General features: G+C 48.9%; 1 protein-coding gene across 2 annotated transcripts in view; it reads left to right on the forward strand.

Annotated features, from left to right (window-relative positions):
• Positions 1–15,445, forward strand: part of Nhe1 (Na[+]/H[+] hydrogen exchanger 1) — a 236,014-nt gene that overhangs the window by 108,460 nt on the left and 112,109 nt on the right. For both annotated transcript variants that reach the window (XM_068353486.1, XM_068353487.1), the window contains exon 5: positions 4,442–4,522. In XM_068353486.1, coding sequence (XP_068209587.1) covers positions 4,442–4,522 — 81 coding nt within the window. The remainder of the gene's footprint in view (positions 1–4,441; positions 4,523–15,445) is intronic.

Consider the following 15,445-nt stretch of genomic DNA (forward strand, 5'->3'; position numbering starts at 1 on the left):
CGTGGCTGGACTTCTGGTTAGGATCTCTGGGCATCCTATTGCGATCTGAGGACTTGTCCAAGGAGACCAATAGGAAGGCCCTAGAGACCTTCTTGCTCTCGGGCACCCGCTCCATCGAGTTCTTGGCGCACCAGGTTACCACCCTGTGGGCCAACTCGGTGTTGAAGCGTCGCGATGCTGTGTCCGAGAGATTCCATCCGAAGGTCCCCGCCGTAGATGTGTGTAGGCTCCGACATGCCTCCCTCCTGGGGGAGAGCCTGTTTGAGCCTCAAGACTTGGAGCGAACGGCTGAGAGGTGGAGGAAATCCAGCACGGACTCCCTCCTCCACAGGGCCCTTACAACTCGGCCCTATAAGCCTCCAGCCCCGCCACAACAGCAGCAACAGCCTCGTAAGGCTCCAAAACAGGCACCGGCAGCTAAGAAAGTGGTGTCTAAGCCCCAGCCCTTTCCAGCCAAGGTCAAGAGGGGTGGTAAGTCCTCCAGGGGAGGCAAGACTTCTAGGGGTGGCGGCCGCGGCCGCAAGCCCTAGGGGTGGCAGTCCCCCTGCGTGTCCACCTGTGGGGGGATGCCTTCAGCGTTGCGTCCGCAGGTGGCAACATCTCGGGGCCGATGCTTGGACGATCTCGGTGATCGGCCAAGGTTATCGCGTCCCGTTCACGTCATCTCAACCTCCCCTGACAGCGAATCCAGTGTCGTTGAGCTCCTATGCCATGGGATCGGCAAAGGGGCTGGCCCTTCAGGCCGAAGTCAAGACCATGTTCGAGAAGGGTGCTCTCCAGGAGGTCGTGGACGGCTCTCCAGGCTTCTTCAGTCGACTCTTTCTTGTAAAGAAGGCTACTGGAGACTGGAGACCCGTCATCGATCTCTCGGCTCTGAACAGGTTTGTCAAACAAACCCGGTTCAGCATGGAGACAGCAGACACAGTCAGACTTGCGGTGAGACCACAAGACTTCATGTGTACACTGGATCTAAAGGACGCGTACTTCCAGATCCCAATCCATCCGTCTTCCAGGAAGTACCTGAGATTCTGCCTAGACAACAAGATCTACCAGTTCAAGGTGCTGTGTTTCGGTCTCTCCACAGCTCCTCAGGTGTTCACCAGAGTGTTCACCCTGATTTCGACTTGGGCGCACAGGAACGGCATTCGTCTCCTTCGTTACCTAGACGATTGGCTGATCCTAGCAGACTCGGAGTCGACCCTTCTTCGACACCGAGACAGGCTTCTAGATCTTTGCCAGGATCTGGGGATCGTGGTAAACCTCGAGAAGTCCTCTCTGCAGCCGTCCCAGCGACTGGTTTATCTAGGCATGCTAATAGACACCAATCTCCACAAAGCCTTTCCATCAGACGACCGGATAGCAAGGCTGAGGAGGGTGGCGGAACCTTTCCTCAGGCGAAAAGAACTCCCCGCCCAATCGTGGTTGCGTCTCTTGGGCCACCTATCCTCCCTGGCCCGTCTGGTTCCAAACAGCCGCCTCAGGATGAGATCCCTTCAATGGCGGCTCAAGTCCCGGTGGAATCAAGGATCCGATTCCCCGGACACTCTGATCCCAATGGGGTCTCTGGAACAGACGGACTTGCGGTGGTGGCTGGCCGACGAGAACCTGCGAAAGGGAGTGAGTCTTCTCGTCCTTCCCCCGGAATTGACTCTGTTTTCGGACGCGTCAAAAGAAGGGTGGGGGGCGCACGTTCTGAACCAGAGGGCCTCAGGCCTTTGGTCAGAATCAGAAAAGTGCCTACACATCAACCTGCTAGAATTGAAGGCCGTCTTTCTGGCCCTTCAACAGTTCCAACGGTTCCTGGCGGGTCACTCCGTGGTGGTGATGAGCGACAACACCACGGTAGTGGCTTATATCAACAAGCAGGGAGGCACTTTTTCGCAACAGCTATCCCATCTTGCAGTAGAGACTCTGAGGTGGACCGAAACCCACTCGATAACACTATCAGCTCGCTTCATTCCTGGCAAGAGGAATGTGCTCGCCGACAGTCTGAGCAGGGCTTCGCAGATAGTGAGTACCGAGTGGTCTTTGGATCCTCAGATAGCCAACAAAGTCCTGACTTTGTGGGGTTCCCCGACGGTGGACTTGTTCGCGACAGCCTTGAACTTCAAGCTGCCCCTGTACTGCTCACCAGTCCCGGACCCCAAGGCACTCTGGCAAGATGCTTTCCAGCAACGGTGGGACAACATCGACGTGTACGCCTTCCCACCATTCTGTCTGATGAGAAGGGTGCTCAACAGGACCAGACTATCGGTCAACTGTTCCATGACTCTAGTAGCTCCGCTATGGCATCACGCGGAATGGTTTCCGGACCTTCTGCAACTCCTGACGGAACTCCCAAGGGAGCTTCCTCCACGACACGAGCTTCTCAGACAACCCCACTCCGGTGTCCCTCACAGGGCCGTAGCCTCGCTTCGGCTTCACGCCTGGAGACTATCCAGCGTCTCCTCGCGGAGAGAGGCTTTTCGCAACAGGTTGCGGAGAGAATGTCTCGGCACCTGCGAAGGTCCTCTGAGGGAGTCTACCAAGCGAAGTGGAGAGTCTTTTGTGGTTGGTGTCGTGGAAGGGGTATCTCTCCACTCGATGCCACTATTCCAGCAATAGCGGACTTCCTTGTGTATCTGCGAGAAGAAATGCGCCTTTCTGTCTCGGCAGTGAAAGGCTATCGCTCAGCCTTAAGCTTGGCCTTCAGATTGAAGGGCGTGGATATTTCTTCATCGCTAGAACTCTCTTTACTCATACGTAGCTATGAGCTTACCTGCCCCCAGTCGGAAGTGAGACCCCCTCCTTGGAACGTGGTTCGAGTTCTCAGGTCTCTCAAGAGACCTCCCTTCGAGCCATTACGCCAGGCCTCCGATCGCCACCTGTCTTGGAAGACGGCTTTCCTACTCGCCTTGGCCTCGGCCAAGCGAGTTAGTGAACTTCATGGTCTCTCGTACGACATCGCCCATTCAAGGGGATGGGGGGAGGTAACGTTCAGGTTCGTCCCTGAGTTTGTGGCCAAGACTCAGAATCCTGGAGTGCCGGATCCTCGGTTCGACTCTTTCAGGATCGCGAGTCTCCGTTCTGTAACAAACGACCCAGACCAGCTGCTACTATGCCCAGTGAGGTGTCTGAGGTACTACTTGAAGAGAACGGCTGCAGTCCGTCCTCATGTGCGAGCTTTGTTTGTGAGCACAGGCAGGACAAAGAGGAGGGTCACAAGGAACACCATCTCTGCTTGGATTCGAAGGGTTATCCACCATGCCCTGAATCCTGACCCTCCTCCGTCACGTCGCCCTCGGGCCCACGATGTCAGGGGTATTGCTACATCCCTGGCCTTCAAGAGAAACTTCTCTGTGACGCAGGTACTTCAAGCGGGGGTCTGGAAGCGTCAAACGACCTTCACAGCCCACTACCTGCAAGACGTGACCCACAGGAGCCTCGATACGTTCTCTATCGGCCCTGTGGTGGCTGCACAACAGCTGGTCTAACCTCAGGCTCCTTTTTGGACAAGTAGCAGTAGGTTGAGGGCGTTGTTACCCGGTCTTAGTCTGTGTGAATGAAAGAGTATGTCTGACCCTTACTTCTTTCTTCATTCTCCCCTCTCTTGGGGAAGCAGCATCCTGGTCCTCGCATAGCTGACCTCGACCTCTGCAGGTAACCCATGCTTCTTTGTGCTCCTAGTATTAAGCTTAATACTGTTGCGTCTCCCATACCCTGACGAGGTGGTATGGGGAACGTCCTATCCTAGAATTCCTATCTGAAGGTCTCAAGGTCAACTTCATAGGACGAGTCACACTCTCCTCCTCACACTACTTATGTAGGCCACTCGTTCCTAGCGATGCTAGGAACCTGTGAGGTACAGGGGCTCCCTCTCTCTAGTGCTGCTCACTAAGGGATCGAGCCCCCGGGCAAGCCGAAGTCAGTAAGGCTGGGGACTTTCCACCCTTCCTAAGGGGTAAGTCACCCTTTGTAAATAGCGTGGTTTGTATTTCGGTTACGGAACAAATGACAAATTCGAAGATAATTTGTATTTTTCCTAACCATACAAACCTTAGCTATTTACACATATGTGCCCGCCATCCCTGACCCCCAAGTCAAGTCCTACCTCTAAGTGAAGTGAAGCAAGTCACCGGTGTGTGGAGGGGGGAGGGGTAGCAAGCTACCCTTCCCCACCCCCCGCTAACTAGCGCGGGGGTAATTAACCCTCGTTAAAAACTATTGGCTCGTCATTTCAGCTGCGCTAAAAGTAAACCCTTTGTAAATAGCTAAGGTTTGTATGGTTAGGAAAAATACAAATTATCTTCGAATTTGTCATTTTTGTATTTCATCTTGCAAAGAGAAAATCAGAACATTGAGAGGTATTCTTAGAATATTTTTTGTCAGGTTGCTGTGATAGAAGCACAATTTTCTGTACTAAAGTCATATTGTAGTTTAATAACTTCATTTAATCTTGCAGCATTATGTGTGATCCTGATTTTCTTCCTTTTGAAGACAAAGCTGAATTATCTGCCAGAAAGTGTTGCTTGTGTCATCGTAGGTAAGTAAACTGTTTGTTACTTAAAATGTATAATGTACAGTATTAAAAAAAGATGAGTAACATACAAGAATTTTAGTATATCTCTGTAGTTAGGTTTTTTGTGTTAGGTTCTTAGAATATTCATTGAGGTAATGTTATGCAAATATACTATCCTTAGCATTTGTAATCATGATGTTAAAGTCATCAAACTTTTTGTGTCAGGTTTGCTGGCTATACTCTTTTATGGGGCGTCCTTCTCCATCTGCGTGGCCTTTGTCATGTTACTCTCATATATGCACTTCTCTTGTGCACTCTAGTTTTGGGGTGTTTGAATGTGCGTGGATGTAGTACGATAGAGAGTAAAAGATGTGAGATTGGAAGTATGTTTAGGAATAGAAGGATGGATATATTGGCTTTGTGTGAGACAAAGATGAAAGGGAAAAGTGAAGTGATGTTTGGTGAAATGTCTGGTAGAGTGTCTGGGATTGAAAGGGGAAGAGCAAGAGAGGGTGTGGCTTTATTGCTGAGTGAATGGATGACAGGTAAAGTAGTGGAATGGAAAGAGATATCATCTAGGTTAATGTGGGTAAGGGTTAGGTTGGGTAGGAAATGTTGGGCTTTTGTCAGTGCGTATGGGCCAGGTTGTGAGAAAAGTGAAGAAGAGCGGAATGAGTTCTGGAATGAATTAACTAGGTGTGTAGAAGGACTGAGTAGAAGGAATTATGTAGTTGTCATGGGTGACTTAAATGCTAGAGTGGGCGCTGGAGAGGTAGAAAGTGTCATTGGGAAGTATGGCGTACCAGGTGAAAATGAGAGTGGTGAGAGACGGGTAGATATGTGTGTTGAGCAAGAGATGGTGATAAGTTCTAGCTTTTTCAAAAAGAGAGATAAAAACAAGTATAAATGTGTAAGAGTGGCAAATGGAAGAGTGGCAGAAAGGGCATTAATGGATTATGTGCTGATAATTGAAAGAATGTTTGAAAGATTGAAAGACGTGCACGTGTTTAGGGGTATGGCTAACGGTATGTCTGATCATTTTTTGGTGGAAGGAAAATTAGTTGTAGCAAAAGAATGGGGGAATAGAGTAGGTGGATGTAAAAGGGAGCTAGTGAGGGTTGAAGAGCTAATAAAACCGCGGGTAAAAAGTAAATATCAAGAAAAGTTGCAAATGGCATATGACGAAGTGAAAGTAAGAAAAACTGGTAATTTAGAGGAGGAGTGGAAGTTAGTAAAAGAAAATTTTGTAGGGATTGCAAGTGATGTGTGTGGCAAGAAGTTTGTTGGAGGCCGCATGAGGAAGGGCAGTGAATGGTGGAATGAAGGAGTGAAGGTAAAAGTGGAAGAGAAAAAGAGGGCTTTTGAAGAATGGCTGCAGAGTAATAGTTTAGAGAAGTATGAAAGATCACATACATACATACATATACCAAGGCACTTCCCCAGTTTTGGGGGGTAGCCGACATCAAACAAAAGAAACAAAAAAAAAAAAAGGTGGGGGGGACCTCTCCTCTCTACGTTCCTCCCAGCCTGACAAGGGACTCAACCAATTCGGCTGGTACTGCTAGGGTGGCACAGCCTACCCTCCCCCGTTACCCACCACAGATGAAGCTTCATAACGCTGAATCCCCTACTGCTGTTACCTCCGCGGTCATCTAAGGCACCGGAGGAAGCAGCAGGGCCTACCGGAACTGCGTCACAATTGCTCGCCATTCAATCCTATTTCTAGCACGCTCTCTTGCTTCTCTCACATCTATCCTCCTATAACCCAGAACTTTCTTCACTCCATCCATCCATCCAAACCTTGGCCTTCCTCTTGTACGTCGCCCATCAACTATTGCATTCATCACCTTCTTTAGCAGACAGCCATTTTCCATTCTCTCAACATGGCCAAACCACCTCAACACATTCATATCCACTCTGGCTGCTAACTCATTTCTTACACCCGTTCTCACCCTCACCATTTCGTTCCTAACCCTATCTACTCAAGATACACCAGCCATACTCCTTAGACACTTCATCTCAAACACATTTAATTTCTGTCTCTCCATCACTTTCATTCCCGACAACTCTGATCCATACATCACAGTTGGTACAATCACTTTCTCATACAGAACTCTCTTTACATTTCATGCCCAACCCTCTACTTTTTACTACTCCCTTAACTGCCCCCAACACTTTGCATCCTTCATTCACTCTCTGACGTACATCTGCTTCCACTCCACCATTTGCTGCAACAACAGACCCCAAGTACTTAAACTGATCCACCTCCTCAAGTAACTCTCCATTCAACATGACATTCAACCTTGCACCACATCCTCTTCTCGTACATCTCATATCCTTACTCTTACCCACATTAACTCTCAACTTCCTTCTCTCACACACCCTTCCAAATTCTGTCACTAATCGGCTAAGCTTCTCTTTCGCTTCTGCAACCAGTACAGTATCATCCGCAAACAACAACTGATTTACCTCTCATTTATGGTCATTCTCGTCTACCAGTTTCAATCCTCGTCCAAGCACTCGAGCTTTCACCTCTCTCACCACTCCATCAACATACAAGTTATACAACCATGGCAACATCACACATCCCTGTCTCAGCCCCACTCTCACTGGAAACCAATCGCTCACTTCATTTCCTATCTTAACACATGCTTTACTACCTTTGTAGAAACTTTTCACTGCTTGCAACAACCTTCCACCAACTCCATATAACCTCATCACATTCCACATTGCTTCCCTATCAACTCTATCATACGCTTTCTCCAGATCCATAAACGCAACATACACCTCCTTACCTTTTGCTAAATATTTCTCGCATATCTGCCTAACAGAGGGAACCAGTTGCTCTTGGGCCACTTGGGAGCCACTAGAGCTGCTGTTCCTCGGAAGGATCTCAGCCTGTTGAGGACCTTCAGTAGGAGATTGGTCGGAGGGAACAGGTAAATCCTGGTCCATTTGTTCCAATCGAGGGACATGGCGTCCGTCGCCTCCGCTAGAGGGTCCTCGCATGCGGCGAGGTACAGTAGTTTCTTTTTGTCGCTCGTCGCGAAGAGGTCGATCTGCAGTTCCGTGACTTGTTGCAAGATGAAGGAGAATGAGTCTGCGTCTAGGGACCATTCTGACTCTATCGGCTTGAGCCTGGATAGAGCGTCCACTGTCACATTGCGGAACCCTTGAAGGTGAATTGATGATAAGTGCCATCTCCTCTTTTCCGCCAGACGAAAAATGGCCAATATCACATGGTTGATATGGGGCAATCTCGAGCCTTGTCGGTTCAGACATCTCATCACTTCTCTGTCCAAGATCAGCCTGATGTGGGCTGATCTGTGAGGGGAGAGTTTTTTCAACGTCAAGAGGACTGCCATGGCCTCCAAAATGTTGATGTGAAAGGTCTTTAACAGAGGAGACCAAGTCCCTTGAACTTTCCTTTGATGGGAGTGACCTCCCCATCCTTCCGTCAAGGCATCCGTGTGGATGGTTACCGATGGTGGAGGTGGTTGTAAGAGTACAGTCCTCGTTAGGTTCTTGGCCTTCGACCATGGCTTGAGAAGTGATCGTAGTAAGGTCGGTATCGATCTTTTTAGATCTCTTCGAGCGTTTGATGCGTATCTTCTCCAGACTCCTGACGCATCTTTCAGCTGTGCTCTTAGCACTGGGTCTGTTACTGCTGCGAACTGGAGAGAGCCCAGTACTCTTTTCTCTTTTCTGTTGGCGTCTTGAGATCCTGTCGGATTTCAGTAGTCTCTTGATAGACCCCGCAATCTCTCTCCTCTTCCCTGGGAGAATGGAGAGGCGGTGTGACTTCAAGTTCTAGTGGATTCCCAGCCATTGAAACTCCTGAGCTGGAGAGAGTCGAGACTTCTTGAAGTTGATCTTGAATCCCAGATGTTCCAGGAACTGGATCAGTTTCTTGGATGCTTGCAGACAAGCCGTCCTGGATGCTGCCCACACCAGCCAGTCGTCCAGGTACTCTGCTACCTGAACACCATCTAGGCGTAGTTGTTGAACGACTGCGTCTGCAGTTTTCGTGAAGATCCTTGGGGCTATGTTTAGTCCGAAGGGCATGGCTCTGAAGGAGAGGGGGCGGTTGACTGGGATATGCCAGTAAGCATCTGCCAGGTCTATTGAGACTGTGTACACCCCTTTTGGTACCAGGGTCCTTATGTGCTGAAGGGTTAACATCCTGAACTTGCTGTTCTCGATGAACTTGTTGAGTGGCAACAAGTCCAGAATGACTGAGTTTGTCCGAGTCCTTCTTGGGAACACAAAACAGCCTTCCCTGGAATTTGATGGACTTTGCTCTCCTTATTACCCGTTTTCTCAAGAGTTCTAGGGTATATTCTTCCAATGAGGGAGTGGAGTGTTGGAAGAATTGAGGAAATGTTGGTGGAGGCTTGCTCCAGCTCCATCCAAGTTCGTTCTTGATTAGGCTGTGGACCCAAGGATCGAAGGTCCAACGATCCTGAAATTGTTGGAGCCCCCCTCCTACCTGAAGCATCTCATTGCTTCGATTGTCCGGAGGATTTACCTCCCTGACTGCGTCCTCCCTTACCTCTTGAGTGGTGTCTTGAGGAGCAACCAGCTGTTGAGGCACCACCTGGAATGTGGTTTGTGGTTGAGCAACCACATGGGGCACCGCAGTCATGGTGACTGTGGGATATTGTTGTTGGGCAGGCCGAGAGGGTAGTCTGGGTTTCTTGGTCTTCCTCTTAGGTTGGGGACCCGCATCCGAGGAAGACTTACGTTTAGATGACATGCCCCACTTGTGGAGAAGGTTCCTATTCTCCGTGGCGGCTCCATCAACTACCTCCTTGACCACTTCATTTGGGAAGAGCTCTTTACCCCAGATATTGGAAGCTATCAGCTTCCTGGGTTCATGTTTCACTGTTGCTGCAGCAAACACGAACTCTCTACATGCTCTCCTAGCCGTCATAAAGGCGTACAGGTCCTTTACTAAGGTGGCCATGTGCATTTTGGCCATGACCATGTTCATGTCTGGGGTGCTCTTTTGGCCTGGCACACATCTCCATGCAGTTCAGACTTTCTCTTGCTCCCTAGGCAAGAGAAAGTCTGACAGTTTTGGGAGATTCTCGCTGAACTGTCGTCCCGCGATATCTGCATCCAATTTCCTTACTGAGAAGGTTTGGTGGACTTCTTTCCATTCCTTAACCTCCATGGGCAGGGCTAACGACAGAGGTCTACACTCCTCTAGTGTAGGACATGGCTTGCCTGCCTCCACTGCCTTGGCAACGGCTTTAAAAGCCTTCGACATCAAGGGGAAGGCTATTGTAGCAGGAGCAAGAAAGGTAAGATGCTTCATGCTCAAGGCAGACTCTTTCGAGTTCGTGTAGCCCACCTTCTTCAGGCTACTCGACAAGAGAGCCTGTGCCTTGTCGTGGTCGAATACCATGACCTCCTTGGATTCCATCTCCTCTTTCGACGCTGGCTCCTGCTTCAGTCGGATGAAGCAGTCTGGGTAAGCATTAAAGCTTGGGCAGAACTGGATGTCATTAAAGGGGACGGCTCCCATCTTCTCCGATATGTAGAGTTTGCCGTTGGTGATTGGCATAAACTCCGCATACCTTCAGGGATTGGTTTCGGAGCAGGATGGGAGGTCTTGGATTCTGGGTCACTTGTATGACCCTCGGGAGGCGGAGAGTCGAGCTTCACGGAGCTCTCTCTCAAGTTTCGCTTCTCTAGCTTCGCCTTGCTTACGAATGCTCTCCATTAGGGCCGTAAGATGGGCCAGTGCCTGGCTCATGTCGCCTGATGGAGGGGCAGAAGAGGAAGATGTTGAGGGTAATGGCTCTGGTGCTGGCACAGACAGAAGGGTCTCCGACTCGACGTCATCTTCTTCCGGAGGTTGAGTAGACTCCTCCTTGGGATCATTCTTCAATAGATCCTTTTCAGTGTCCGTGGACACTTCAGACATCCTTTCCTCTTGGTGGATGTCCATGCCTTGCAGCGCCTCATTGACATCCGTCTCGATGGCAATCTGGACGCAGGGAGGTCCGGGTCGTGCTTGGGGCATGACAGCTTCACTACCCGATAGAGCAGTTGACCCCCAAACAACCCGCTTCCTTAGGAAGCGGTGGCGTCTATCAAAAGGGGAGCCTCTATTGTTGCTGCTTGCAGCAACTCCTGCCTTCCTTGGGGCTTTCGGGTCTCCGTGCTAAGGAATGGTTTGTCGAGAGTCTACAGTTGTCAGGGTCTCTGTCGTCTAGGAGGGTGACCCAGTAACTGCTTGAATGAAAGCAGTTTCAAAAGTACAGTTTTGTCGTAGTCTCCCTCGTTCCTCCTAATGCTGGCGTAGGAGGGTGACCCAATAACTGCTTGAATGAAAGCAATTTCAAGAGTCTACAGTTGTCGAGGTCTCCCTTGTTCCTCTTAATTCTAGAGAAGGAGGGTGACCCAGTAACTGCTTGAATGAAAGCTGTTTCGAGAATCTTCTGTTCATTTGAGGTCTCCCTCGTTTCTCCTAATGCTGGAGTAGTAAGGTGACCCGGTAACTGCTTGAATGAAAGCTGTTTCGAGAATCTTCTGTTCATTTGAGGTCTCCCTCGTTTCTCCTAATGCTGGAGTAGTAAGGTGACCCGGTAACTGTTTGAATGAAAGCTGTTTCGAGAATCTTCTGTTCATTTTCTCCTAATGCTGGAGTAGTAAGGTGACCCGGTAACTGCTTGAATGAAAGCTGTTTCGAGAATCTTCTGTTCATTTGAGGTCTCCCTCATTTCTCTTAATGCTGGAGTAGTAAGGTGACCCAGTAACTGCTTGAATGGAAACAGTTTCAACATCAAAGGTAGCTCTTGATGCCTACCTTCAACTTGAGCTCAGCTTGTTGACGGGAAGCAGAGAATGCTGTAAGGAGGTCCACTCTCCAGGTGCTGGAAAACTTCCCCTAACGAGGGAAAGTTAACCTCCACCAAGTGTTAGGCAACTTTCCCTTCCGAGGGAGAGTTACCTTCCACCAACCTCTATCCAGCAATCTTCCCTCTTGCAGGGAGAATCGCCAACCGCGACTATAGCAATCTTCCCACTTGCGGGAGAATTGCCGTCAGCGACTACAGCAATGGAGAATCGCCGACATCGACTACAGTAATCTTCCCGCTTGCTTGGATTGTTTTTAGAACACACCATCTGCCTCAAGGCTGGAAAGAGCAGAGTCCACCATTTAACTCGGTACTTCGTTTCTGTCAATTTTGATTTAGTTGAGTTATTCCCTAATCAACACTCCCTTAGTAAAGATCAAATAAGTAACATGTCAGAATCGCTGCAAAGCGCTTTAGCAGACGAACTTGATAGTGGGAAAGCAAATGAGAAAGAGTACTATTTGAACAATCAACCATAGTTGAGGGAACCCAGTGCACACACACTCTTATGCGCATTTCCCATGAACGCGATAGAACCCAAGATGAGGTTAGGCAGTCTCACCAAGCAGACCACATTACACCACGCTCACCATTGTGAGCTTGGGATGACTTGACAGAGGTTAAGTTATAATGAACTAAAGGAGAGGCAATATTCTCAGAGTCTGGACCTGCCTCAAGAATGCTCTCCACTTCTTCAATTGAATCACCAGCGATTGCCTCATCAACGATCGCCTCACCAACTCTCACCTCGCCAGCGATTGCCTCACCAACTCTCACCTCGCCAGTGATCACCTCATCAACGCTCACCCCATCAACGTTTGCCTCATTAGCGACCACCTCATCAACGCTCGCCTCGCCAGCGTTCCCCACTTAGAAGAGTGTTAGACACTTCTAGTCAATCGAGAGTTTTACCTTACTTATTCTTGCCCTCTCAGTGAGTGCCTGATCAATGCGCACGCGATTGTCGCTATCAACAGAAGCCAGTGCGCTTCTCACTTTCACATCACTCGCCTTCTCAGCAAGCTCCCAATGCATGGGCATGGAGATCAGAGTACACAAACACATCGTGCAACTAAATTTAATCTTCTTCCAGGCCATCCAGATGAATGTTCACTTTTTCCTTGGAAACAGGGATCAGCAAAGACGGTTTCCTTCACTTGGGATTAACCCTGGTTTCAGGATTTAGTGAAAGCTTTGAAGCAAGTGGTTACAGAGTCGTCCTCTTCACTTTAAAAAACACTGATAATTCCTTTGGTGGCTTTGAGTTTTTAAGCAAGGAGCTCCACTCCTTCGGATCCCAGATGAAAGATTGCACAACTCCCTAGATTTACTAGATACCTCTCGTCTCCACACAATCCCTCTAGGTATAATCAATACTTACGATCCAAACTGGCCACTTGCCTGGACCCAATTTGGGATAAATTAGGAATTATTCCTATCATACCCAAGAAACATAAGAGGCAGCACAGAGCGGAAACCCCTCCATCTTCTATCATCTATCATCCCTAGAACGAGCAGGGACTTAAGATCTCCTAGAGAAATTACTTTATAGAAGATCTCCTAGAGAAATTACTTTATAGGACAACTATTGGTTGATATCTATAGACTTGGAACTGGCAATTCCTGGCCCCTCATTGTTTAAGGAACCTTCCACAACTTCAGCTCCTTCCAAGGATTCAGCTCCACCCAAGGATATAGCTCCTTCCAAGGAAACAGGCTCCTTCCAAGGATACAACTCCTTCTAAGGACCCTAATCTGACAGAGGAAGGCAGGAAGGCAAAACCCTCTCGCCTAACTAACTTCTCCATCCTCCCATGGGAACAGGGAGATTCCAAAACCATCCCAAAAAATTGGGCTTCACATATGAGTCAAAGGCCACCAGAAGAACGTCCCTCAGACAACCGGAGCACTGCGGACTGCCTTCCAGGTCTCGTGCCTCACACCAGACTACTGTTGACAACCTACAGCCTCTCCGGGCTCCTAGGGACTTGAGTTCGGACGAGGAAGAACATTTTGACGACGGTTTCGACCACTCACAGAGCAAATTATCACCACCTAGCAGGCAAAGAATCTCTCCCCTGCAATAGAGAGATGCAGATCATGTTTTACACCAGGTCATAGCCTGTACTGTATAAGGAAGGTAAACAATTTTGAGGAACTAGACCCTCCTCTGACAGAAGGGAAGTACACACTTCTTAATTCATTTTATGACACCCCTAGACCAACCAAGGCTAAAGTAGCCCTATCTTAGTTGAAAGGAGTTAAGGGAGCCAGAAAGAGAGCTTACACTCATGTAGCAGAGGATTTATAATCCCTAAGTCCCGTCCATTCCTCTCGCCTATTCTCTCCACCATATGTCAGGCAGAGAAATTTCTATGTTATAGTGGATGACGCCCCATTCCCTCTTCCTCCAGATCCAGCAATCACAGCCTTGACTCATAACTTGTAGTTAGACAGGCTGCCCTCACTGTCGGTAAACTTATCGGCAGCGGATGCCTCAAATATGGAGAGAGTGATGAAGTGCTCCCTAGTGGCAGCTAGAACTTCACTGACAAACAGAACAGGAAAGCAATGTCTGCTTTCCTGCTTTTTGGCACTCAGACCATAGAATTCCTAACTCATAATTTCCTTAACCAGTGGGTCAACTGGGTCTTGAGACAGTGGGACGCAGTCATCTCAAGATTTAGGAAACAAGTCCCGAGAAGGGAAGCCATGGAAGCTAGGTAAACCCCCTCCCCATAAACAGCCCCTCCCTCTTTAATGATGAACTTAGAAGCAGTGACAGAAAGTTGGAGGAAAACAGGTCAGGACTCCCTCCTCCAAAGGGCAATGACATCCCCCTCATATCCTGCAGAACCTCATCAATAGCAACACTCCTATCAGCCAAAGCATCAATGTCAAAAGAAGGTCCTCAGCAGCCTCAACCATCGGCCCCAAAGACCCAGAGCCGAAGGCAACCCTTTTGACCCACAGGACTCTGACCAATTTACCGGTGGGAGGATGCCTCTGAAGCAGATGGCAGAGGTGGATGTTTCATGGGGATGAACCTTGGTCTGTTGCCGTCCTCAGGGCGGGATATCATGTCCCATTTACTCTCTCTCTCTCCCTCCTCTAACCTCCCATCTAGTGATCACAAACTCCTACACGAAGGAGCAGGCTTTTCAGGCCAAAGTCCGGACCATGCTGGAGAAGATCTCTCTCTCAAGAGGTTTGAGAAGAGTCCCCAGGCTTCTACAGTTACCTATTTTTGGTCAAAGAGGCATCTGAAGGTTGGAGACCAGTCATAGATCTCTCAACCATGAACAAGTTTGTTCAGCAAACTCCGTTTCAAGATGGACACAGCACTAATGGTCAGACCAAAGGACTTGTTGATCACACTAGATCTAAAAGACGCATACTTCCAGATCCCTATCCATCCTGCCTCGAGGAAGTATCGAAGGTTCTCCCACTACAACAAATGATGCAAGTTCAAGGTGCTGTGCTTCGCCCTGTCCACAGCACCACAAGTGTTCATTCGAGTGTTCACCTTATTGTCCACATGGGCACGCAGGAACGGCATTTAACTCCTGCTTTACCTAGACGATTGGCTGATTCTAGCTCAATCAAAGGAGATTCTTCTGCTCCATCGAGACAAACTTCTCAAATTTTGCCAAGATTTGGGGATCATGGTAAATCTCAAGAAGTCGTCACTACAGCCAACTCAAAATTTGGTATATTTGGGAATGAACATCGACACGAATCTAGGCAAAATCTTCCCGGCCTTACCAAGAGTAGGGAAACTAAAACGAATAGCAGAACCATTTTTAGAATGAGACAAGCTATCAGCACATCATTGGCAGAAGCTGCTGGGACATCTCAGCTCCTTGGAGGCACTAGTTCCCAACAACCATCTCTGGACTTGAACTCGCCAGTGGCAGCTGAAGACATTTTGGTCTCAGCACAAAGACCCTCCAGACACCCTTATTCCCATAGGGTCAGAGCTGAAGAAAGACCTGCATTGATGAGTATCAGATACCAACCTACTGATAGGAATAGACCTTTCTCCTCTCCCGGATTTGATGCTCTTCACGATTGCATC

The sequence above is a fragment of the Palaemon carinicauda genome, chromosome 30, assembly GCF_036898095.1.
Source record: "Palaemon carinicauda isolate YSFRI2023 chromosome 30, ASM3689809v2, whole genome shotgun sequence".
In the NCBI taxonomy this organism is placed as follows: domain Eukaryota; kingdom Metazoa; phylum Arthropoda; class Malacostraca; order Decapoda; family Palaemonidae; genus Palaemon; species Palaemon carinicauda.